Source organism: Carettochelys insculpta, chromosome 13 (assembly GCF_033958435.1).
Source record: "Carettochelys insculpta isolate YL-2023 chromosome 13, ASM3395843v1, whole genome shotgun sequence".
NCBI classification, from domain to species: domain Eukaryota; kingdom Metazoa; phylum Chordata; order Testudines; family Carettochelyidae; genus Carettochelys; species Carettochelys insculpta.
Genome location: NC_134149.1, coordinates 31,534,762 through 31,561,961, shown reverse-complemented (window position 1 = coordinate 31,561,961; position 27,200 = coordinate 31,534,762). Strand labels below are relative to the sequence as shown.

At 42.6% G+C, this 27,200-nt stretch overlaps 1 protein-coding gene across 2 annotated transcripts in view; it reads right to left on the bottom strand.

Moving 5' to 3' along the window:
* Window positions 1–27,200, bottom strand: part of DACH2 (dachshund family transcription factor 2) — a 652,263-nt gene that overhangs the window by 177,569 nt on the left and 447,494 nt on the right. For both annotated transcript variants that reach the window (XM_075007949.1, XM_075007950.1), the window contains one exon: window positions 15,286–15,417. In XM_075007949.1, coding sequence (XP_074864050.1) covers window positions 15,286–15,417 — 132 coding nt within the window. The remainder of the gene's footprint in view (window positions 1–15,285; window positions 15,418–27,200) is intronic.

Below are 27,200 nucleotides of genomic sequence, written 5' to 3'. Positions count from 1 at the left end.
TTGAAAGAATACGCAAATGAGGCATCAGATTGTAGATCTGCACCTCATTTGCATTTTCAATTTTCCTCATTTGCATGCCTGTTTTAAAAGAGGAATGCAAGTGTAGACACAGCCTTACTCTCTGTCCAGGGCCTGGTTGCAGTCTGCTCAGTTTAACTATGACTTACCTGAGCGAGTCTGACCTGTATGAAATTTAGTTCCCCCTAGGGCAATGATAGCAGTGATAAGCGATCAGACAGCCTCATTAAAGCAATGCATTATTTACTTGGAACAAACACATTTCAGAAACTATAAAACAGATTGTAGACATATAGCTTTTCTCTAACGCTTACAGTTCCCTGGCTCCAGGAAGGCCCAGCTTCTTAGAGTCCCTGCTTTCTTTTGTTCAGCCTATTTCCCAAGATATGTTCTGACCAATGTCACTGCCCCCCACCCCACACACTTTTTCTACTTTAAGAAAGGCTTTTAGTACTCTTTTGATGTGCATGCTCCTACCCTTGGCAAAATAAAGCTTGTGACTTGTTTGAAACTTTGCACTGCCCCACAATATTTAATCAGTTGCCCTTACTGACTAGGTCACATTCAGTGTTCCGAAAAGTATAACACAGCATTATTCATAACATTATGACATATCATAGTCACATCCGTCACACCTTCTGTCTCAGTAACCACCTCTACAAGAATTCTCTCTACAACGTCCACTCGACCTGTTCTTTCTCCCATCCTCCTTGTCTCCCGAAGCCATTGTCTGAGCTCTGTTGTAATCACAGGCATCACCCCTACAGATCGTCATGCTTAGCAGCTACCCTTGTTGTTTTCTCCCCTCTATCTTGAGATGCTGCTACACAGGGCAAAAAGTCAGCCTGAAGCAAAGACAAGATGGTGCACCAGTAAGTGCCTCTACAAAGTGGAGACTTATTTTTTTAGCATTATTGGTCTACATTTGTTAGGAGGCTGTGGATTTTTGGGTCAGTCATTTGAAAACCAAGGTGAAAATCTGATATTTACATTTGGTCAGTTTCCCTACCCATTGCGTAGGTATGCCTCAGTGCAAAGTTCTTTATCTTCTCCTGGCACTTTGGAGTATATGTAAGCAAATAGCCTCAGTAGCCACTGAAACCAACACAAGCTATCTGATGAATCAGTATAGATGTTCCAAATAGTAAGGCAAAAATTATTGTAAATAAATATGGTATAGAAGTCACAAGAACCTAATTTGAGATCTAGGGTGTTAGGAGTCAAACAAAGGTATCATTTGAGTAAAACGTTCTGCAGAAGTAACTTTGGCTGCATCTACACTATGAGATAAATTTGAATTTATTAATATCAATTTTCTAATTCTGGAATTTCTAAGTTCAAATTTTACCATCCTCACTTCCCATATGCTCCTCACAAAGTCAAGTCAAGGCTGCCACACTCAAATTGGCTAACATTGACTGTTGCAGTAGTGCATTTTGGAAATCTATCCCACAGTTCCCTCATCCCCATAGCATTCTGGATATGTTCGCTGGTCTTGACATCATCTTCCCACATTGCATTTTCTTCATTCCCTTCCTGATCCCTGAAAATATGTCAATCCTGGGAAAGAATGAAGGGATCCTCAAACATAGAAGAAAGAGGATAGAAAAGTCTAGGAAAAAAGAATTTTTGGTTTCCCCCCACATTACCCTGCCAACATGGGTGCAGCGACTGTATTCTCATCTGGCCATCCACTTGCCCCACTTCCCATCATTGCATTTGTGTAATCCCCAAAAATAATACAGGGGCCAGACTGTATTTTAAAATGAGAAGAAAGAGGATAGAGAAGTTTAGGAAGAAAGAATTTTTGGTTCCCCCCTCATTACATTTCTGCTGCGGAGAGTCTTTGGCTTTCCAGTACACTGTAAGGCTTCCATGCAACAACTGTGTTCTCAACTGGGAGCATTGGAACAAAACAGAACAACACAGAAGCTGTGTCTACACTAAGACAAAACTTCGATATGGCCATGCTAATGGCCATACTGAAGAATAATAATGAGGCGCCGAATTGAATATTCAGTGCTTCATTGACATTAGGACACTTCCGACTGCGGTGCTTCCAGAGCGCCACTTTCAAACTCGTGCAGCTAGGTGAGGCTACATAGGGGTCCTTTTCAAAAGGACCCCGCACATTTTGAAATCCCATTATTCCCCTCAGCTAAGGGGAATAACGGGATTTCAAAATGTGTGGGGTCCTATTGAAAAGGACCCCAGTGAAGCCGTGCTGAGCTGTGCACGTTCAAAAGCGGCTCTTTCGAAGCACCGAGGCCAGAAGCACCCTAATGCAAATGAGGCACTGAATATTCAATTCAGTGCCTCATTAGTATTCTTCGATATGGCCATTAGCATGACCATATCCAAGTTTTGTCTTAGTGTAGACACAGCCAGAAAGAATGTCACTGTAGGTATAAAAAGGTGATGGTTGAAGCCCCATATCTCATTGACAGCAAGCCAGCTCATGTTTTCGGGGGGGAGGTGGGGCAAGTGCTGAAGGCCCAGTTGACATGGTCCCTTCATGGGGAATCAGCCCCCCCAGCTCATGAGACTTCCCCCTGGTGGCAGCAAGCCCCGGTATTGGTGAAGGTGGGGGTTCAGTGGAGAGCCAGTTGAAGTGGTCCTATCCCACGGCAGCAGCAAAACCCCGAGTATCTTAACCGCTGTGGGAGACTTCCCCCTCATGGCAGCAAGCCCCGGTATTGGAGAAGTAGGGGGTTGGTGGGGGGACAGTTGAATTGGTCCTTCCCCACAGCAGCAGCAAAGCCCCCAGTATCTTAGCTGTGGAGGGAGACTTCCCCACAGTAACAGCAAGCCCCCAAATATCTTGGCCACCCTTGAACCCCTAAACATGTGACTGGCAGCACGGTCAGCACCGAATGGCAGGCACATCCTTCTATTGGTATGGGGGCTACCCACATGATGTGGCGAAGCGTGGGAAAGACCCAGACTGTGCGGCGCCTGTGTGGGAGAGAAGGGGGTTTGCACACAAATGTAAACGGCTGAGAAGTTTCTTGGTGTGTTATGCAAGCACAACCCCCAGCACAGCCTTGCTGACACATGGTATGGGGAGGCAGGAGTTGTCACCAGGCAGCGCAGAAAAAATAACAAGCTTACAGACAGAGACGTGAACTCCCGGCAGGGCTATTTGAATTGGCAGATGCACTCACAGAATTAATAGCAAACAAAGAAAGACATTTCTCAGGCTCTCATACTAACATGAGCTGAGAGCTAAAGGCTCGCAGCTCCTGCTTGAAAATTCACTGTCTTCCTGTTACTGGAGAGAAGTGGCCAGAGCAGAACAGTGAGAGGGGCATTATGGGTTATATATGGGACACCTCAGGAGGCTCATGAATTCGATTTTAAGACATGACGCTTCCACACTGCCCTTTAATCGAACTAGAATTCGAGCTTGACGCTATAACTGATTTTGTAATCTTCAGATTAGTGTCCCCTAAATCGAGCTAATGGTATTTACAGTGAAGACAGTCATGTGGTACTATCACGCTAACTGCCTTAAATTTAATTTTATCTCGTAGTGTAGATGCAGATTTAGACTTTTATTCCAACACTGTAAGTTATTTTAGGCTTCAGAATAATTAATACAAATTAAATTTATACCTGGTTCTCTTTAGAACTGATCCTAAAAATGCAAATACAATATCTGACTGGTCATAGAAAACAATCTCAGATACATTCATGATTGTTCAGAGAAAATCATCCTTTTTGAAATAAATAACTTTGTTCATAAAATATGAATATGTAAAAAATACCTTATTTCACAACAGAAAAGAACTGACTTCATGAAACTTGCATGGCATTCAAAAAGATAAATACAAATTCTGTTCCTTGGTCTTGTCATCTTTATTCTTAAAATAAAATAACAGCTTAGGCATCTGGCTTTTTAGAATAAAAGAACAACCTCTTTTGACTTTTCAAGCACTTGAAAATTTAAAAGAGAAGAACTAAAAATGCTGACCGTGTAATAGCTGGGTATTCATGGTAGGTGTAGAACATGAAAGGTTACAATATGGATCTGTGCCTACGCGTTTCTTTTCAACTTGAGCAGCATCTTCCTGCTTCTGCTAACTCGGCAATCATACAGCTGACAGATTTCTGGGTTTTCTAAATAATGCATGGGATTTTCTTTTAACATGTCAGTGCAAAAATATCAATTCTGCCCCTGTGTCGTTTGTGATGCTGATTTTCCTTGACAGCATTCCATTAAACCAATGAATTTTTTTCCCTCCTGATGGTTCCTTAAATATTCTTCTGAGTGATATATTTGTGACTTTTTAAACAGACTGTGAAGGATGTTTGCATTTATGAGAAACCTACATGGCAGGTACTACAAAAAAAGGAAAAAGGGAAACATTTTTTCCCTCACAAACACACCTATCTCTGACTCTTCAAATGAGGAAAGGTCTGTTGACACAATGTAGAGGGAGAATTTTCAGTCTTAGATGACCTTATTTGGTTTGTTCTCTGGAAATTAAGCAACAACAGAGATTACTTTAAGAAAAACATTTGGATTTTCAAAGAAAATACCATTGAAACACTTAGTACTGTTTGATACCACTCTTAGGAACGAAAAAGAAAAGCATGTATGCATGTAAACACCAAAGCCAGCAAAGGAAAACAATAAGTGTATCCTTTTCATCGTGGTTTCTCCAAACAGGTACTGTCAATGGTACTTCTTAATTATCCCTCTGTGGTACATACAGTAAAATCTTTCATAGCAGGCATTCTATTATCCAGAACTCTCAAATAACCAGTATTTTAAGCACAGGTAAATTTTCATTATGTTTTCAATAAGTACAATATGGTGAAAGCATATACAAATAAATACAGCAAATACATTATAGGTTTACAGTGTACAGTACTACTGACGTTGGTAAACAAACTACTTTGCATACATTTGTTTGTTTTCTTAATATCTAATCTTGTTTTTCTTTAGTTTTATGCATTGCTAGGTTACCTCTCTATTATCCAGAATATTCCATATCTGGCAACTTCCTGGTCCCAGGGCTGCTGGATAGTAAAGTGTTTACTGTGATATTCTTAAAGGATAACAATAATATCACCATAAAGGGTAACAATAGCAACTTCACTGCGTATTTGTACCCACCATTCACATTTTCCACTTAATCTATTGCTCCTTATCTTATACCTTATCTTAAGATTGAAATCACTTGTAAAAAAGAATTTTAGTTTCACTGTGAAAATTACTATGATTCAAATCAAATTCTAGTTCCCTTATTTACATTAGGATTGTATGATGACAGAATATATGATTTTACCCACTTCTGTGAAACCAAAGGGATTTTATAGTGTTTTGCTTGTTTCTGTAGAACAGTGAAAGTGGTCTTTTGGCTTGCCTCTGACATCTGCACTCAGCTGGCATTGCTAGGCTAAGTTGTGAGCTTTGAACTCTTGCTCTTTTGCTCTTATTCATTCTCTGTAATGGCAGGTGTAGGAAAGGCTCTGACAGGGTATGTCATCACTACTCTGCAGTTCACTATGCTTAGCAGAAATGCATGAAATCGAACTATCAGGGGTCAATAGCTCCTCAATATCACAAAGAGTAAGGGATGTTAATGGGAGAGGTTCTCCCACTGACCTCCCTCTGTGAGGACAGCCAGGTAAGTTGATTGTAGATAAGTCAATTTCAGCTACACAATTGCCATAGCTGAAATTCCATATCTACAATTGATTTTAAGGTCTAGTGTAGACCTGGCCATAGTTACACTGCATCTTTTATCAAATAGTTTTTGGAGCATTACTAGGATTATTCATGTTATCACTTCATAATCTAGTCAATTCCCAAATGAATCATGTAAATTGACAGATCTAAGAATTATACACAGCAATTGAGGAGGAGGAAAATAAAATTTAGATATAATAAAGAAACCTGCTAAATTTGTGCTTCCAAGTAAACATGTAACCCACAAACTCTTTGTTACATTAAAAAAAAAACCAACAGACCAAAGGAAACAAAACAAATAAAAGAAACCTGAGCTGCCGTGTAACTATATTTCTGATTTGACAGATACAATTATAATCATTCAGGCATCTATTTCCCACAAACTCTCCACAGCCATAACCTTTAGTGATTAATTAGAAAGTTCCAGGAGCAATAGTATATAGACTAATTTCCTAAAACAATAAAAGACAGGATTTCTCATTTGGAGCTAAATGAAACACGAACAGGTTGTTATTCATGCTGAAATCTAGATGCACAGTCATGATGCAGCCATTACAGAAGCTATTAAATGCAACCTCAAAACAAAGAAACTGTAGGTCTGTCTCTAAAATAAAATGTTTTTCTGCCATATGATGCTTTGACTTCTTTTTTCCACTTTGTTCAAAAAGAAAAAAAATCAAAAACCAATTTTCTTTCTCATTTTGCATCTCCATTTTATTTTTAGTAGTAATTTAAATTGGAAGCATCTAGTTTAAAACAAACTTTTGAAAAAATTTCTATGCACAGAATTATTATTAGGTGATTGCATAGTTTCACCTATCCACATATGAAAAGTTATAAAATATGTACCAACTCCAGATCTAAATGCCAACTTTATCAAACTGTTAAGCCGACAATTTAATCAAAAGGAAATTTAGAGTTTTCCATGCATAAACGAGTGAAAACTTGATGAGAAGTCTGTTAATTTGTACAATAAAATCAGTAGTTACTGATCTGGTAACTTTTAGGAAAGTTTTACATTTTGATGAGAAGTCTGTTAATTTGTACAATAAAATCAGTAGTTACTGATCTGGTAACTTTTAGGAAAGTTTTACATTCGTACACATTTTTCTTTTGACTCGAGATTCACACGCATTTTCTGCAAAACCTGGCCTTTAATGATAACCCTTCAGAAAGTATAAGGTCAGACAGTCTCTACACAAATGACTAGCGAAGGAGACAGGGGGCTGCAGACAGTAGAGTTTAAGAGGGAGAGCAAGCGATCCTGCTACTGAAGAGGCTAGCAGGTGAGAGTGCTAGCTTTTGGGGTGAGTAAGTGTGCCTGACTGTTTGAATTTTGAATTCTGAACTGTGATTCTGATTTCAGCTGGGTGATTTCCGTTTCAGTTTCTGTGGCAGTTGGTACTGAGTGCCTGACCTTTGTTTCCTTGATTGCCTTTGATCAGCCTCAGGATCAGCCTTCCCCTGTGTGACTAACGAGGGGTTAGGCCTGACCCAGGTGAGCAGTCTTTCAAAAGCCATGAGGCAGAGTGACCAGGGAAGCGAAGCAGACGAGGGGCTGCAGTGTATTGGAGTACCGGGGGAGTGGGAGGCCTACGATGGTCAGGAAGACCCGCAACACCTGTTCCGACACTGCTTCTGTCTCTTCCACCTGTTCTCGTAGCCAGAAAGACTGACTGACCATGGATGCCCCTACTCAGATCCTGGTGTGGTTTATCAGGGACTGTGGCTTGCAATTCCCACTTACTGACACCAGGCTGGGGGGACCATCCAGTGTGAAAGGTGCCTGCTGGTGGAATCCCTCAGGCAGCAGATGGGAGAGCTACAGGAGGAGGTGGCTAGGCTGAGGAGTATCAATCCATGTGCAATTCCTGGACACTATTCAAGTGCAGACAGCTGAGGTAGCTGTCCCAGTGCACAGGACAGCTGACACACCAGTAGAGGAGGAGGAGATGGCTCAGAGTGGACACTGGTAGCTGGTTACTTCTGGCAGTAGGCCGTGTACCACCCCTGCTCCAAACCTCCCCACTGTGGTACCAGGAAACCATTATGCTCTATTTGATACAGGTCACAAGGGATTACCTTGTACTGCGGAGGAGAAGCCTCGTACCCCCAAGGCTGGGAGGTCAGCTGCCACCACTGCAAGGAGGAAACGTAGAGCAGTGGTAGTCGGGGATTCTCTACTGAGGGGGACAGAAGCACCCATCTGTCGCACTGACATTTCATCTCGGGAGGTATGCTGCCTTCAGGGAACCCATACCCAAGATGTTACACAGGTGTTGTCAAGGATTATCTGGCCCTGTGACTACTACCCCATGCTACTCATCCATGTGGGCACTAATGATACTGCGAGGTGTGACACAGAGCAGGTCAAGAGTGACTACAAGGCTCTGGAAGTACGGGTGAAGGAGTTTGGGGTACAGGTGGAATTCTCTTCAAGCCTTCCTGTCAAAGTTGGGGCCCAGGCAGAGACAGATGCATCCTGGAGGTGAATGCCTGGCTGTGTAGATGGTGTTGCCAAGAGGGCTTTGGCTTCCTCGACCATGGGATGCTATTCCAGGAAGGACTGCTAGGGAGAGATGGCAATCATCTTTCGAGGAGAGGGAAGACCCTATTTGGACACAGACTGGCTAACCTAGTGAGGAGGGCTTTCAACTAGGTTTGATGGGGACAGGGAGCAAAGCCCATAGGTAAGTGGAGAACGTGAAGACCTGGGAGATAGGTCAGAAATGGGAGGGAACACGGGCTATAACAGCAGAGTAAAAGAATGTCAGGGCAAAACTGGGAGGTGAGATCAAATCCATATCTTAGATTCCTATGGACACATGCAAGAAGTATAGGTAATAAGCAGGAAGAACTGGAAGTGCTAATAAATAAATACAACTATGACATCACTGGCATCGCAGAAACTTGGTGGATAATACACATGATTGGAATGTTAGTATGGAAGGATACAGGTTGCTCAGGAAAGAGAGACAGGGGAAAAAGGGAGGTGGAGTTGCATTATATATTAAAAATGTACACACTTGGACTGAGGTGGAGATGAACATAGGAAACAGATGTGTTGAGAGGCTCTGGGTTAGGCTAACAGGGATAAAAAACAAGGGTGATGTCCCACTACGAGTCTACTACAGGCCACCTTCCCAGGTGGAAGAGGTAGATGAGGCTTTTTTTAAATAACTAAAAAATCGTCCTGGGCCCAGGATTTGGTGGTGATGGGGGACTTCAACTATCGAGGTATATGTTGGGTAACTAACACAGCAGGGCACAGACTATCCAATAAGTTCTTGGACTGCACTGGAGACAACTTGTTATTTCAGAAGGCTGAAAAAGCTACCAGCATTGCTTGTACCTTTAACTGAAGTAATTTTTTGAAAATTAATGAAAAATATACATGCTTTTTCTCAATAATAGTATGACAAAACTGAAAAAATGAAGGCTGGAGAAAGGGTTCAGGGGTGAGGAGGGGCAAGGGTTGGGTGGCTTAGGCAGAGGGTTGGGAGAAGTGGAGGGCTCAAGGACAGAGGAGTGTCAAGAAAGGGGCTGGAGATGCAGAAATCAAGGCAGGTGGGAGGTACAAACCTTAGGGCATGGGGTTGGGAGGTGTAGAGGTTACCAGGGCTATCCACTGTTGTGAGGATGGCACTGTTGTGGTGGCAGATCTTTCCAGGGGGCCAGAGCAGTGCTTCCCAGTCAGTGGCTGCTCCTGAGGGGGCCGAGGCTGTGCTTCTCAGCCAATGCCTCCTCCAGGTAGGAGGGGAGCCAGGACTGCATTGTTGTCTGGTTCGGGCCAGGGCTATGGGGGCTGGCCCCAGCCTTCAGCGCTCTCCCCCGACCTGTCAAGGGGGGCAGCACTCTGGGGGCAGACCCCAGCCTACAGCTGCTCCCCAGGCCTGCAGCTGCTCTTGGGGGGCTTTGCTTTAGGTGGTGCCATGCCCCTTATCTTGTGGCCTGTTGTGGGGACAGTGATCTGCAGTCTGGCCCAAGAATCCAGCTACCCCCTCCCCAGCACTGCAGCTAGTTGGCTGGGGAGAGGGGTGGAGGTGAGAGGAAGCAGTGCTTTGATAAATACTCCTGGTCTTTAGCAGCCCCTTCCATCCGGCAGCCTGTTTGGTGGAGTACTCTGTGGGTTGGCCCCAGCCTCCAGTGCCCTCCACATGGCCGGCAGAATGTCTGGGTGTTGAGCCAGGCACTAGAGGCAGCCCTGCCCTGCAATGGCCTTTCTGTGGCCTGCAGGCTGCCTGGGGAGTGGCCAGGTTCTGGATGGCTGTCCCCCTCCAGCTGTCCCACCTCAGGCTGTCTGGGAGGGGCATATTTCCAGGGCTGTCTCCACTATCTGGGCCTTCCCCCTCCTCCTGTGCTCCCCAGCCCCATAGCCTACAGGCTCTCCATGGGGGAGGGCGGGAGGTAGACTAGGTTTGGGGCAGGGGAACTTACCCAGACTTTGTGGCGGGCAAGATGGTGGAGCCCCAGCCCTCCTGTCCTCTGTTTTGCTGATGCAGCTGCTCCCAGTGGCTGCTCTCAGTACATCCTCTCTGGGCCCCTCTTTTACTTCACTCATCCCTCTGTTCCCTCCCATTCCATGATCTGGAAAACAGCTCCATTCCTGGCACTTCCAAAGATATGTCTACACTACAGTGATCTCTTGACAGAAGTTACTGTTGGAAGATATCTTCTGACAAAACTTCTATCAACAGATCGTGGCCAGACTGTAAGGCAGATTGAAAGAGTGATCCACTCCATTGACAGAGTGACAGCACTGCCCGAGTGCTCTAATCAGCAAACCGACCAACCAGAAGCACAGCAGACAGGGCTGCCCAGCGTCCCAGAAGACTTGTCTGTCAACAGAGGATCCCCCTGAGATGTCCAGACCGGCTTTCTGTCAACAGATTTCTGTCTACAGAGGCATTATGCCTCATGGGGAGCAAGATAACACTGTCGACAGAAGTGCTGTGTTTACTGTTGACAAAACGCCTTGGGAATGCTGATGCTCTGCAGCTTTGGTCGACAAAATTTACATTATATATTTATTGTAGAACAGGGTTAGGTCAGCAGACCCCAGGTGGAAGGGAGGAAGGCAGCTCAGGACCCAGCCTGAGTTAAGGGAAGAGCAGAAAGAACTAATTGAGCTCCCAGGTGGAGGCAATAGGGTGTGGCAGCAGGCAACCAATCAATGAGAGCCAGCTGATCTGACTGTCAGCAGGATTAAAAGCAGTGGAGCTAAACAGAGCTGGGAAGAGAATGAGAGAGGTGATGGAGGAGTTGAGAGACATTGTGAGGGAGATAAGAAGAAGCCAAAAGGAGATCAGGACTCAGGAGAGTGCATGCAAGAGAGCTGAGCGGGGGAGGAGTGGCGGTAATCCCCTTTTCCAGCCAGGCCAACAGCCCTGGCAGTGAAGAAGAAGGGAAGGAGGAAAGGAAACTGCTCAGCAACTACAACAGCAGGGGCAGCCACAGACCAGACCTTACAGGCTGGTGGCACAGGTGAGGGACCCGAACCAAGAGAAAGAGGCATCTTGCCTATCTCTCTCTCCCCATATATATATATAATTAGAGTTCGTGCAGCTTCCTCTTACCCTAACTTAAACCTTGATAGGATGACCATATCTCCCCCAGCCAAATATAGGACATGGGGAAATGACCCCTGTCCCAGCCAAAATGGGACAGATGGTCACCCCACCTGAGGCCCTGGGAATAAGGCAGCCAGCCCACCAGCGAAGCTCCTGGCTTCCCTGAGCTGTGAATGGCAGCTTGTGCCACTGCACAGGTCCAGCTCCCAGCTGTCCCAGCTGGGGGAAGTTGGGCAGCTCTGTCTCCAACCTCACTGGGGCCACAGTTCACAACCCCACCCCAGCCCCGCTCAAACCCCTGTGGCTGCAACTGTGGCTCTGGCTCCAGCTCCAGCCCCCACCCTCCAACCCTGGCTCCCGCTCCATCTTCCACAGCCCTGCTCAACCCCGCCCGGCCCCGACCCCAGCCCCCTCAGCTCTGGCAGCAGTGGCCCTGCTCAAGTCCCCACGGCTCCAGCTCCAATCCCAGTTCCTGTTCCAACTCTAGCCACCCAGGCCGCAGATCCAACCCCACTGAAGCCCTAGTTTACCCTCTTCCCGCAGCTCCTGCTCTAACCCCCACGACCCTGGCTCAGCTCTAGTCCCCACTGGGGGAAGCTAGGTGGCAACTGAGCCACTGTGTGGTCTGCATCCCAACTTCCAACTCTCCCAGGTGGGGGAAGCCAGTGAACCCCTGTGAACCACTGGGCAATTAGCCCCTTTTGCAAAATAAACCAGGATGCCAAAATGGCACTTAAAACATGGGGCTCTCCTGCCAAAAACGGGACGGATGGTCACCAGAAACCAAGATCAGGGTTTGGCTGTGCCTGGAAAATTAGACTATATCTACATGAGAGAGTATTAATTAGAATGCATGCAGCTCTTTATGTATCATACCTTAACCTGCTCTTTACTAATATGAAAAGACTGAGTTCTATGAGTCTCACTATACAGTGTTTTTTCTAATCCTTTAATAAGGTTCAGAGAATATACCATTTTTCTATAGTATTAGTTCCCATGCTTTTTTTGTGCTGGTACTTGCTGGTGCTGACTTCTGGCAATTCAGAAGCTCCAGATGGGGGAACCCCAGCTGAGGGCGGGGGGACCCCCAGCAGCCCCGCAGTGGGGAGCTGGCTGGAACGCAAAGCCCCACCGGCAGCCCCAGCCACAGGAACCTGGTAGATGGAGGGAATACAGAGCTGGCTAAATACTGGCTCCTTTTCTTAGAGGGGGAAAAAAAAAGCACTGATTAATCCACATATGGAACAACAAGCTTTGCTTTTGCCATTTACTCCATCAGCCCCTGCTTGATGTGTTTGGGCAATGGATCTCAAGGTTCCAACCCTGTTCAAGAACCAACTGTGTATCAATATGATGCTACATGACAAAAAGTCAATGAGAGATGTGCTTTGACTTGATAAAAGAGCTAAATAATACTAAGACCTCAAAAAATGGGGCTCAAATAAAATATACTTTTGGCCTTGATCTCCATGTGTCTCACTTCCATATTTGTAAAATGAGGAATCTGCTCACTCATCTCAGAGGATCTTGTGAAAATAAAGTTATTAATATTTTCTGAAGGACTCACACTATAGTGATTCGTGCATAAAGAAGCCCACGAAGAAATGAATAGTTCTATTTTCAGAGCAAGGTTTGAATGGTGTATAGTAAAGAAGGCCTGAGGCCACACAGTAAACAAGAAGAAAGCAAAATATGTTATTAATTACTGTGAGCACTATCACTTCTGGGCACTGAATGAGGCAGGAAGCCTTAATTTTGGCATTTTCTAACTTCTTAGTGCTCGATTTTTCAACCTGTTTTCTTCTAACTGTTTCTAATGTGAGATGAAGGGTAAATTAGACCATTCTTAAAGTGACTGCTACAATTATAAAAACATTTAAAACCAGTCATGGCGTTTTTCTATGGGAACATTTCTGTTCGGCCCTTAGGCTGAGATGAAATATTTTTATCAGTTATAATTTCAATCATATCTCTTAGCAGGATATACACATGAACTCAAAAATGCAACTGGGTTTGAAATTTGGGGAGACTGTATATTAAGGACACAAATCTAAACAATTATTCAGTGTGAACTAATTGATAGGGGTTAGCAAATGTGAATAAGCAATAAATTTCTCCATAGTTGATTTTTATGGGAAGAATTGGGGGAGCTAAATGCATGAGTTTAAAGTCCAATTTCTTCAACACAGAGGAGCACACACTATAAAGTTAACGAAAGATAATGCTACTTTTACAAAAACTCTGCTTTTGAATAATTTGTCATGAGTTCAAAGTTATTCCTTTAGAAGATGAGCCCAAGACACCCCAGCTGCTGCCTTATTTGTCAAATAAATTACCATTTCAATGATACAACACGTATACACTAAATGCCATTCTGGCAACAAACACTGTTAAATCGCGTTCTTCTTTTCATACACATGTATGAATTCCACTGATGTCAAACAGAGTTCTGAATAGACCCAAAGGGAATAATATATATTCATATTTAAAGCAGTAATGAAAACAAAAATTGCATATTTTAAAGTGGAAAAAAATAATATACGGAAAGGGTATAGTTCTTGGTGAAAATAGCAAGTCTGAAGAACTTTGGCCATGTGAATGCACACATTCCAACCTGGCCTGTAGTATTTCCACTATTTCTCTGAGTCAGAAACGGATTAATCTTATTCTAGGTTAACAAAAACAACCAAACAGGCCCAGAGCACCTTAAAGGATAGCAATTTTATTTATTAGGTAATGAGCTATCATGGGTAAGGCCCACTTCATCAGACTTGGAGCAAAAATGAGAATATGCTGGGGCTTAACAGAGATCTCAATTATCTTACCCCTTACAAGGATAATCTCTCCACCTCTGATATTTGCAGAAATGGCATCCATCCCACTTAACCTAATTTACTCCTTCCACAGGTCCTATTATGATAGCTGACTCCCGCTCCCTCTTTTCTCTCCGCTTCTTCTTTCTCCTCCTCCACCTCCACTATATATACCCTATATTCTCATTTTTGTTCCAAATCTGATCAAGTAGGTCTTACCCACAAAAGCTCATTACCTAATAAATACAATTGTTAGTCTTTAAGGACCAACATGACTGCTTGTTTTTGTTTTGTTTTTTTAAGCTACAGACTAACATGGCTACCCCTCTGAGACTTATTCTAGGTTGTTTGCAGTGTCCTGGAATACTTTTGAATGCTTTCTCTACATTCCTAAAAATCGCTCTAACCAAAGAGCATTCTTTCTTCAAAGATTTCATCTCAGGTTTTATCTTGAGAATAGAGCTTGCTGAGTCAGAACTCTGAGAATTTTATACTAAGGTTCAGTGCTGTGTGACAAGTTATACAGGACAGGCATGCTCAATATCACTCACAGATTAACGACCTCACTTCTGAATTTCAGTGTCTTCATTTAAAGATACCTTCAGCTTCCTATGATAAAACATGCACCGTTTGTATCCCTGATTCATACCTCTGGGTCCTACATAAACGAGCTAGTGTTCTGGAAGGCAGAATTGCAGAGTTCAAGGTAGTAATTTACTACTCTCTCATTTCCTCTCTCTGATGAATTGTGACTCATCTTGAATTCCAGCAACTGGACTGTTTTGGATATCTTCTGTAACTTAGAGGAAAACTCTATACTCAATGGTCATTTGTGCACATGCCACTTTCTCGGGAAGCGGCATGCTAATGAAGCATGGATGTAAATTTCTGGCACTTTATTAGCATATAGTCACATGATTTGGAGTCTGGAAGAAGCTCTTGCAGACTCCAAAATAGCCATGTAGAAGCCCAGCCCCCCAAGATCTTCCAGAAGAAAGACCGGGCTTCCAAAAGGAGGATTTCCTTCTGGGAGATCCCCGGGGGAAGTACATTCTTAATTGATTCTGGGGATGCATAACCATAATAGCAACAGCACGATTGACAGAGAGTCTCTCATTTTTGCTTTCCATGCACAAACCACAGGAGACAGAGAGCTCTTGGGGATCACATGGGAGAAAATAGTTACCTGCATTAGAATTGAGCTCCTCATTCTCTGATTCTGTTCCATTTTGGCTTCCACTTCCATGCAGGCTGTTCATTGCCATAAGCTTCATCTTCTGTAACTTCATTGCCTCAGCCATGGCAGCTGCTGTTAGACCTAGCAAATAGAAATAAATAACATAAATTGGAGCATTCCTTTCTATAGTGTGAATAAAACACATTAATACAGTCCAGATCCCTTTTCCAAATGCTGTAAGGTTATTTTGAATGCCATCCTGAAACTGATAGTTGCAGGCTATGCCTCAGTCGCAGGCTATGCCTCTATAACAAGTATTTTCAAATTGTGGATCAAGACTCCAAAGTGGGTTGCCAAAGCCGGTGTTAGACTTGCCGGGGATCAGGACAGAAGCCAAAGTCTTAGCCCCACTGCCTACAGCTTCAGCTCTACCACATAGGACTGAAGTTCAACCTTTGTTCCTCCACTTAGGGCAGCAGGGTTCAAGCTTCAGTCCCTTTTGCTGTGGTACTAATGTGTTTTTTTTTTGTTTTTGTTTTTTTTTGTCTGAAGGGGGTCAAGATGCAATGGAATTTGAGAAACCCTGCATGATAGCATCCACTTTTATATATACAGTGACGGAGAGAGAGACATATTAGTCTGTATTTTATCAAAACAAAAAAGGCAGTCATTTAGCACTTTAAAGAGTGACAAAATAATTTATTAGGTGATGAGCTTTTGTGGGACAGACCCACATCTTCAGATCATAGCCATACCAGAACAGACTCAATATATAAAGCACAGAGGTCCAAATCTCTACCAAACATTCATAAGCCTAAACTACCCACCGGGAGAAGTAAAAAACCAAATTGACAGGGCCCAATGAATACCCAGAAACCACCTACTCCAAGATAGGCCCAAAAAAGCCAATAACAGAACACCACTGGTCATTACCTACAGCCCCCAACTCAAACCACTGCAACACATCATTAAAGACCTACAACCTACCCTAAATCCAGATCCCACTTTCCAGTAGGCCCTAGCTGACAGGCCTGTTCTTTCCTATAGACAACCTCCCAACCTTATGAGAATTCTCATTTGCAACCAGAGGCTATACCACAATAATACTTTTCCTTGCAACAAACCCTGTTGCCAACTTTGTCCACATATCTATTCTGGAGATACCATCACAGGACCTAAGCACGTTAATTACAGAATCACAGGCACATTCTCCTGTTCCTCAACTAAAATCATATACACCATAATGTGCCAACAATGCTCACACACCATGTATATAGGACAGACTGCAAAAACTCTTGGACAAAGCATGAATGGACACAGAACAGACATCAAGAATCTCCAAATGCACAAACCTGGCAGCCAGCACTTTAATAGAGTGGGCATTATGTTAAATACCTGAAAATTTGTGTTCTACTGAAAAGTGACTCTAACAAGCATGTACAGAGGGAATGCTCAGCACTAACAGTCATATTCAAATTTGACACATTAACACATGGTTTGAACAGGGACAGCAATTACTTGACCCATTATAAGGACGCTTTAATATTTTATCTAATTCTTAAATTCCCCAGCCCACCCCACCCCCCAGCCGTCCCTCTGCTCTTCTGATTTGCCAGCCTTGGTAAAAAAAATTTCTGATTTGCCAACCTTGATAACAATTTTTGGACCTCTGTGCTTTATGTATTGAGTCTGTTCTGGTAAGGCTATTATCTGAAGAAGTGAGTCTGTCCCAAGAAAGCTCATCGCCTAATAAATTATGTTTTTTGTCATTAAATTGCTACGTAACGGTTTTTTGTTTTGAGATACAGATAGATAGATAGATAGACAGATATTTATAATGGAAAGCAGCATTTGTGGATTGAACCTGATTTTATTTTTAAATATTATTCTTGTTGCTTTGTTCATAATCTGCTAATGGAACAGCAAAAAATTCCTTAATATACATTTTTACTTCATTTCAAAAGCTGTTGGCCAGTTAAAACCATCACCACCACCAAACACACGAAGAACACTGTTTTGGTATTTTTCCAAAGTCAGAAATGTGCCGTCCCACTGGAAATCAGCCAGTACCATTAAGAGTTCTATAAATAACTATAAGTAATAACTAAGCAACTATAAATAAATCCAGAAAGTCAGATTTCTTTTAGATCATGTCCAAGGCCATGTCTACACTACAAAAATAACTTCAAAGTTGCTAACTTTGAAGTTGAGTACCTACACACACCCTACTTAGAAGTTAAAGTTCAAAGTAGGGCACTACTCCTTTCCCGGGAATGGAGTAATGGATTCAAAGTTGGGCTCCCTGACTTCAAAGTTAACTTCAAAGTAAGGGAAAATATGTGTAGACCCTCTGCAGGCTACTCTGAAGTAGCACCTAACTTTGAAGTTAATTTCGAAGTAAGTTCCTAGTGTAGATGCATCCCAAATTGCCCAGAATCATAATACCTATGAAGTTGACCTGGTTTGCCTGGTTCTGGTCATCCTGTCTCAAAAAAGACATATTAGAATTCAAAAAGATACAGAGCATTATAACAAAAATGAGTGAGGGTATGGAACAGCTTCCATTTGAGGAGAGATTAGAAAGATTGATATTGTTCATTTTTAAAAGAGACCACAGGACAGGGAAATATGAGAGAGGTTGATAAAAGCAGAAATTGTGTGGAGAAAGTGAATAAGAAAGTGTGGTTTACCTATTCACATTAAGCAAGAACCAGGTGTCATCCAATATAATAAACAGGCAACAGGTTTAAAACAAGGAAGGTGACGAAGCACTGGAAGGGGTTACTTAGGGAGGTGGTAGAATCTCCGTCCCTATAAGTTTTTAAGTCCCTGCTTAACAAAGCTGGGATGACTGAATTGGGATTAGTCCTGCTTTTAGCAAGGGTTGGACTCCGTGACCTCCTGAGGTCTCTTCCTATGATTCTATGAAATAAAAACAAAGTAATTCACATAATACACACACAGTCAACCAACCTACCAAGTTCATTGCCAGGAGATGTTGTGAAGTCCAAAACCAACAATATGGCAGAAAACTATAACAGGACATCTTCCACTCAAGCTAAGCAGGGAGGTTGGGAGTCAGCGTTTCAGAGTTCAAAAGGTAAAGGATAAGAAACACTTAACTCTAGAGCAAAAATCTATGCCTTAAGAAGCTTGGGTAGCCTAGTCGGACAAAGCTCCTTCTCCACCTTGGGTCCTGCATTCTCAGGTGGACCACTCACCTCAGAGGCTCACAGCAGCCCTCAGTTTTCCTGGGAGCAAAAACGATGTTTATTTAGCCACACTCATCATTGGCCAGCATGAGGAACAGAACGGAGACCAAATCTCACAGTCTCTGCTGCCCTTCCAAGGGGCTCAGGGACAAGACAGACCATTTTTCACGGTTAGTTTTTTCCCTATGGTGCATCTCACTGACCAATTCAACACTCTCTAGTGGTTTACAGAGAAATGAGGAATAGGGTGAGGGGAACCTGGGCCTGCCCTCTACTTTGGCTTTCAGTTCAGGGACCTTATGCTAGAAACTGTCTATAATTTCCTCAGTATTAGCTGTGTGACAGCTCGGATTCCCTGGGCCATTTCTTCACAGCCCTCCTCAATAACTTTCTTATGGCATGTTCTTCCTCCTGCTACCTGATAGCATTTGTCCTACTTAGACCTTTCACTGGACCTTCTTATCCCCAGTTCCCTGCATACAGTGAGATAACAGAAAGGGAGTGTTTTCATACCTAGTACAAACTGGTTCTTCATTGGCTCCAGCTATTAGTCTGCTTCAACTGACTCTGAAAAGTTCCTGAGTGACTTCAGGTGTCTTAATTGGCCTGTCTTCCCTAACTGATTCTGCAAATTCTGAATTAGCCCTTTTTATTTTACCTTGGAAAAAGAGACCTATTTAATCTGGGGCTAGTATACTTGTCTTCTACCACCCTCTTATAGACCTCTGGCGTGATCCTCTCACACTGGCTAAGAGTTAAAGGGTTGACACAAGCACATCCCATAATACCTTGAAGTTCAAGTTTATCACTGAGGTCCTTGGGCTCCCACTTGGTCATGCCTACTTTAGATAAGTTATTAAAACAAAAAAGCAGTCAAGTAGCACTTTAAAGACTAATAAAATAATTTATTACTTTGTTTATTATTTATTCCTATTTATTATTATTATTATTATTTAATAAATTATTTTGTTTGTCTTTAAAGTGCTACTTGACTGCTTTTTTGTTTTGATATTATTATTTATTATTATTTATACATTATTTTATTATTATACATTATTTTATTATTCTTTAAAGTGCTACTTGACTGCTTTTTTGTTTTGATAGTATGTAGATTAGCACGGCTTTCTCTCTGTTACTAGATAATTTATTATATGCATTGCAGTAGTTCCTGGGCTCTTCAGTCATGGACCAGACCACGATTATGCTAGGTTCTGTATAAACAATATATTTAGTTCTGCAGCATTCTAGTGCTAAAAAGCTGGAACACATTCATCTTTCATCAGCTGTGGTAAAATGGACTCTTCTCCATTTGACTTGCACACCATTAAGGGTGAATTTAGGAGGTCTTTTTCTTAGTCTTGGCTGCATTGTTAGAGACACTGGATCCCTACTTAATACAGCTAGAGCCGAGTACCTCACATATATGTAGAAACATATGCCAGATTATGTTTTTGCTGCTGTGATTTATAACTCAGAAAACAAGACTCTTAGAAAGCCATAGTCTGGAAATTTCCCTGTCTCAAAGACAATAGCTGCCACAAATTAAAATAAGTACAGGTACTCCTGGCAACTTAGGGTATGTCTGCATAGCAGTGTTATTCCAAAATAAAATATTCCAGAAGAGTTATTCTGGAATATTTTATTTCACAATAATGCTGCTACATACAAAATACATTTCAAAATAGCACTTAGCTATTTCAAAATACAGCATTTACACACAATAGGGTTAATTTCAAAATAGAGCCATAGGACACACTATGGTTTATTTTGAAATAGGTGCTAATCCTCATGCAATGAGGTTTACATATTTTTTACCTGAGTGTCCAAACCAGTTTTGTTTTCTGAGTCAGCTCTACATATATGAATCTTTATTACAGTTGGGTAATGGGAAATGTCAGGGTCTGTACCCATACAGATACACCTGTGTTGAATCATTGATAAAACGGTAAATAATCACTGTTCATTTCTATTTCATGATTTATTTTTGTCAGGACACTGTATCCTGGCCCCTATACAAGTGTACATATTATAGCTTACAGACATACATTCTTGAACTAAAATTTCAAATACAGTGATCTGTAGTTTATACCCAACAGTCAGCTTGCAATGAAAAGAATTTTTGAAATGGTTTTCTTAGCCTGAATTAAATACAACATAGTATAGTTTATTTTATGGCCCTTATGAATTGAATATACAATCATATTAAAGCCAGATTTTCTATGGCACTTGCCAAAGTGGGGATGGCACAGGGCACATTCTGGGATTATTCTTTCTCCTCCAGAGAGTGCAGAAGCTGCTCACACTGGGCACCAATTAAATGGGGATGGAGCAACTACGGCCGCAATATACCTCCCAGCCCTTTCAAATTGGCTTGCACAGGGCTTTTTGAACAACAGTACAGCATACGCTGCCATTCCTTTGTATACCAGGGAGCTACAGGAGGGTTTTATCAGCCTCCTGATTGAAGACCATAATCCAGGTATTATGAAGTACCCTTCATAGAATAAAAAAAAATTGATTACTCACCTTTCATAAATGTTGTTCTTCAAGATGTGTTGCTCATATGTATTCTGATTAGGTGTGTCTTTATATGACTCTGCAGACCTGACTGCCCCTCAGTTCCTGCTTGTAGCTGCTCTGACAAAGGGAAAGGAGGGTGGATACAGAATAAATGTGAGCAGCACATCCTGAAGAACAACAGTTATGAAAAGTGAGCAACAATTTTTTCTTCAAATGCCTGCAAATTTCCTGGGGTTGACCTGGAGATGTGATCCAGGTGAGGTACACCTGAGCCTCCAGCCTCAGGAAGGATAGGCCCCTTGGAAGCCGATCATTAAGATAAGGATAAACCTGATGGAAATTGGACAGCCATTTCAAGAAAGGTAGGGAAGGAGCCAAGACTGCTGGAACTCCATCTTCGGATGCACCTTGAAAAGGGCTGTTTGGAACCCAAAGAGGACTTCACCTGACCATGGTTATTGCCCAACTGGAGTCAAGCTGACTTCCAACAGGAATACCAAAGGAGACAGCAGGAAAAGTCAAATTTGGCCTCAGTGGGATGGACCTTTCAGACTCTCCCCTTGACTGACACATAGTATTTCCACTCCACCCCTTCCACTGTGGAGGAGACAGAAGTCTTGGATGATGGTCTTTACCAGATGGTCTTGGCTGAAGACTGGATGAGGAGATCTACCTTGAAAAGGAACTCCAGAGCTAGGCTGTCAATCATAGAGTTGTCCTGTTTGACCACTTCCTCCACCTGTCAGCTGGGGCTGAGGGCCATCGTGCAAAGGAGTTCTTTTAATACCCTGTAGTCTATGGACAGAGGGTCCCTGAAAGACATCCTCACCTCTGCTTCATCTGGGGATGGTGAAGAGGATGCCAAAGGCAGGGACTCATCCTTAGCACCCCTCAATGGTGGCAAAGTCAGGGCCAGAGGAACCTCTTGTGAAGTGGATAACAGCAAGGTGGGTGGCTCTGTGCCCTGTCAGGGTGGGTAGCTGACCATTGCTTCTGGGAGCCAGGACTCAGAAAGGGGCAGCAGAAGGCCCACTGGCAGTGTGCCCTGGGATTCATGGAATGGCCACAGTGTCCAGAAATACCACTGTGAAGGCCATTGAGAAGTACCTAGTTATCTGGGAAGATGAGGGACTGCTGGTACTGACTCACCCAAAACAACAGATGCTTCCACCAAGGGAGAACAGCATCTGTGGTGAACCAGTCTGGCCAAGCTCCAAGTCACATCACAATCTGGCACCAGGGCACATCACTGCACATGCACCTTGATGCTGTTTAAGCTCTGGATCATCTGTTGCCCACTGGCCTTCAGATTCATTCTTCATCCACTCTTCTTGAATCTGATCTCTGGAGCATGATGCTTCTCCTTGGCACCACTCCATGCCTCAATGTTCCTGGCACTGATCTCGGTCCCAGAAGAGCTTGCACTCCTAGCACTGCTCCTCTTCCTGACACTGCTGGAGGTCCCCACACCAGTAATGTAGGCCCAAAGTCAGTCCAGGTCTCTCCATTTGTTGTTGAACAGACAGTGAATGCCAATACCAGGTGTTCCTTCACTTGGTTCCTTCACTTCAGACAAGAGTGACCCCCCCATTATGGGACGAAAAGTGACCAGCAATGCTGCTGGAAGCAGTGTCTGGGACTCTTAATGGAGGGCCACCGTGACAAGAGCAGATGGACCCAAAATGGCTGGCTTTCGCCAGAAGGACGTGGTGGGGGAAGGGGTACTGAGCCATTTCAAAGAGGCCCCAAGGAGCCTTAAAGGTGTCTGGCATGGAAGGTAGGCCTCCAGCCACCACTTCTATCCTCAAAGAGTCAAGGAGGACAAGGCTCAGAGCCCAAGAAGACTGTGGTACCAACATGACCGGGGGCCGAGGCCCAACTGGCCCTTCTGGTATAGTTGTCACAGTCAAAGTTAGTGATGCTGTTGGTGCCACCAGCAAAGATTTGGCCACTCTAGTAGACTTCCCTAGGGAGCGTGACCAGTGCTGGGACTTTGTGGCCTGTGGTGAAAGCTAGTTCCAGGATGACTCTCTCTAAGTACCAACTCCGGAATCAAAGGCAGCACACTACGCACGGAGACACTTGGTGCCACATCCCGTCATGAAGGGTGAAGAACATATTCCATTAGGAGCTGCTTCTGGCAAAAGTCTGGCTCCTTTCTGATCTGGGGATTAAAAGCCTTGCAGATCCTATGCCTGTCCACCTTATGAGCTTCTCCCAGGCACCACAGACTTGAGTCATGGGGTCACTCATAGGCATTGATATCAAGCAGGAACTGCAAGGATTCACGCGTTGGGAGTTAGGCAGGCCCCAGACCCCTACAGGAACATAGGCAGAAAGAGGAAAGCTCTTTCACCTCCTTCTCCACTAACAAAGTACTAAATAATAACAGATGATCAAATATTAACAAACTAAATCCTAGGGACATGTAACATTTGCAATGCAAGGGAGACACAGCTCCAAAAACCATAATGGGCAGGAGGAAGGAACTGCACAGTGGTCGAGCCAGCAGGATTATAGTGTGCCACACCAGCACCATTCCACAGCTGACCCAATGGGTTGTTGTGAGGGTAAAACTTTCTGACAGCTGTGCACATAGCATGCATGCACCTAATTGGAATTGATATGAGCAAGCACTTGAAGAATAACTAGTTCTTAGTGCTTTTTACCTGCTCATTTTAAAGTGTTTTATGAAGGAGATCAATATCACCATCCCCATTTTTAAGAATGGAAAACTGAAGCACAGAGTGGGAACATGAGTCACCGAATATCACCCAACAGGCTAGAGGTATAGTTGGAAAGAATCAAAAAGAAGTCATATCGAACCAAAGTTCAATTCAAGTTTTGCAACACAATTGATAGAGAGAAAATCGGTCAAGTGGAAATGGAGACAGATTTGCTCCACACTTAACATATATCCAGTCACTGAAAACCAGATTCAGACAGTTAACAAGCCAGGAGTAAGTCCATTCCTATAGCTAGAGCTTCAAGGTGACATAATGTATCTAAGTAATCCTATGTTCTAAGGAAACCTATTTTTTCACTTCCGTAATTAGTTATACTGTGCCCATCCTTTCACATTAGTCTGAAAGCTTTTCTGTCAAAACCACGAAAAAGCAAATTAATTAAAGGGGACCTATGAATAAACAAATCTTAAGGTTTGCAATTAATTAAATGAAATGGTGAGTCAGTGCATTGCAATATGGTCTTATATTAAAACAAAACATTTAATTAAATTAACATTCAACACATTGCAATTAAATATTCAAAAGAAAAAAAAAGAAAGACAGTTAAGCTCTTCCATATTATTTCAGTCTAACAGTCAAGCACTATGTACCAGTTTGTTTTTATTTGCATTCAAAGCTGCTATGAGTCAAGTGTGATGTGCTAAAACCAGAATAATGAAACATCTGGTGGTATGAAATGTTACTATGAGATACAATAATGCAAACTGTAAAAAACAGTTCTGAAGCATCTTATAAACAAAGCTTTAGAAGATTGGGGTAACAGGCTTTATTCTTTTTGATGTTATTGTTTAAATAAAACAATGTTTATACAGTGCTTTTCATTTTTAAAGTGTTCTACAAACATGTACTAATTCATTTTCACATTAATTAAATAATATCCAGTAGAGGCCTCCATGTTGTTAAAAATATAACCCCTATTTAATAGGACAGCTTAGCAATATTGCAGATTTTGCCTATCTCCATTAATTGAATAAACTAGAAACCAATATAAATAAAATTTTAGGCACTAAAGCAGGGTTACCCAAACTTTACATAGTTGGGACCTGGTTTTTTTCAGTACTTTTGTTGGGGCCCAAAAATATAAACTCATATAATAAAAGAATGAAAAATGAATAAATTTTCACGGTTTATTATTTATTCACAATAATAATAATAATAATAATAATAATAATAATACATAGCGATAATTTGTATATTTTCTAAGAACCAGTATTTTTTTTCCAAGGACCGGTACTGGGCCACGGACCACACTTTTGGAAACACTGCCCTAATGTATATGCTTCTCCTAGGCACTTCTATTCTCAAGGGTGGTACAAAAATATCCCGGCTGCCATTTCACAGAGGCCACATTTAACAACAATCTACCATGTCAAAATAACTTGTGAGAATACACAGGTGGAATGTATTTAACAACAGGTCATGGGCGTAGAAAGGCTGCTTCTTAAGCAAGCAAGAATGTACATTTTGTCCAATCTCAGCCACAACCTTTATTTACTAAGACAATCAGTACTTCTGGACAGAATCCTATCTTTAGGATAAAGTAGTAAGAATCACAACCATTAACTCTAAAAACAACAAGAAGTCCTGTGGCACCTTATAGACTAACAGATATTTTGGAGCATAAACTTTTGTGGGCAAAGACCCGCATTGTCAGATGCACCTGATGAAGCGGGTCTGTGCCCATGAAAGCTTATGCTCCAAAATATTTGTTAATTTATAAGGTGCCATAGGACTTCTTGTTGTTTTGGAAGACACAGACTAACTTCACTATCTCTCTGATACTTGTAACCATTAACTCTGCTCATTGTGAACTTGCAAGTCAATAGCAACAGGAATCAGTTAAAAGAGAATCTGGAACGATTTGAGAACAACAAGAAGTCCTGTCGCACCTTATAGGCTAACAGCTATTTTGGAGCATAAACTTTTGTGGGCAAAGACCTGTTTCATCTGATGCATGAGTGGGGGGGGAGGGGCAGAAGGGTATTTAAAGAGTAGTGTCCCAGTAGAAAGGAGGGCCAGAGCTGACAAGGTCTATTCCATCACAGTGGAAATGGCCCATTATCAGTAGTGCATATCTAAAGAGGAAAAAACAAGTCAGATCACACAGGGGGATGTGGCCCATTGTTAGAGTCTAATGTGGAGCTGTTAACACCCAGGGCAGAGAAGCTGCTTTTGTAAGGGGCCAGCCACTCCCAGTCTCTGTTTAATCCTTGGTTGATGGAGTCAAATTTGCAAATAAATTGTGGCTCAGAGATTTCTCTCTCCATTTGATTTTTGAAATTTCTTTGTTTTAGAACTGCTACTTTTAAATCTATTACTGAATGTCCAGGGAAACTGAAGCGCTCTCCCACAGGTTTCTGTACATTACCCTTCCTATGTCTGGAATGATTTGGTATCTTTCAGCATGTATCACTTAGGTTTTCTCTACAGTGGCATGCTTTGTTCAGGAAAAGTGCCTTTTGCCAACAAAACTGTGGGACTATTCATGCTGCAACATGACTTTTGTTGGGAAAAACATCCATTTTCATCAACAAAATATTTCCAGCTCCTCAAGGGACTTTTTTCTTTTCCTCCTCCCTGCGTTGTTGACAAACATGCAGTGTAAACACCTTGAGGCATTTTGTTGCCGATTCTGCCTCCAGAAAGTGGCCCATAATTCTCAATAAAGCACTCTGATCAGCAGTTTAAACCCTGTTATCTGCCCCACCCTCCTGCAAGGCCCATGAAATTTAAATCCCATTTCCTGCTGACTAGCTTTTCTGTGTGAGTTCATTGGAGAGGATAGTGACTGTCTGATTTCAACCACATGGCTTTTGAAGCACTAGACGGAATGCATGAGATATACCACAAAGGTATGATCTTACAAATCAAGTCTCAGAGAGGAGCCATGTTAGGCTGTATCTTTGCAAAACAAAGCAAGCAGCCTTGTAACACCTTAAAAACTAAATATATTGTTAGTATTTAAGGTGCTAAAGGAGTGCTTGATTTGTTTTACAAATCAAAAACAAAGACATGTCCTGTGGCACGTTACAGATTAACAGATATATTGAAGCATGCATGATGAAGTGGGTCTTTGCCCATGAAAGCTTATGCTCCAATATATCTGTTAGTCTATAAGGTTCCACAGGACTTCTCATTTTTACGGATACAGATTAACTTGGCTACCCCAGCCTGAGAACTTGGACCTCCCCTGCAGGCTGGCTCAGTGTGGAGTTGTCTCATGACATCCTCCCAGATGTCCATGACCGGTCATTGCACCAAATGCTCCCGGACCGGAGAACAGTGAAACTGTTGGATCTGATCAGCGTATGGGGAGAGACGTGTGTGGTCCCAAATGAGAGTGACTTGTAGGAATTAGGACATGTATGGGCACATTTCTTGAGACTTGTATGAAAAGGGGCATTAGCAGGACTTCTTCTTCTTCTTGGCAGTCACTCGATAGTGA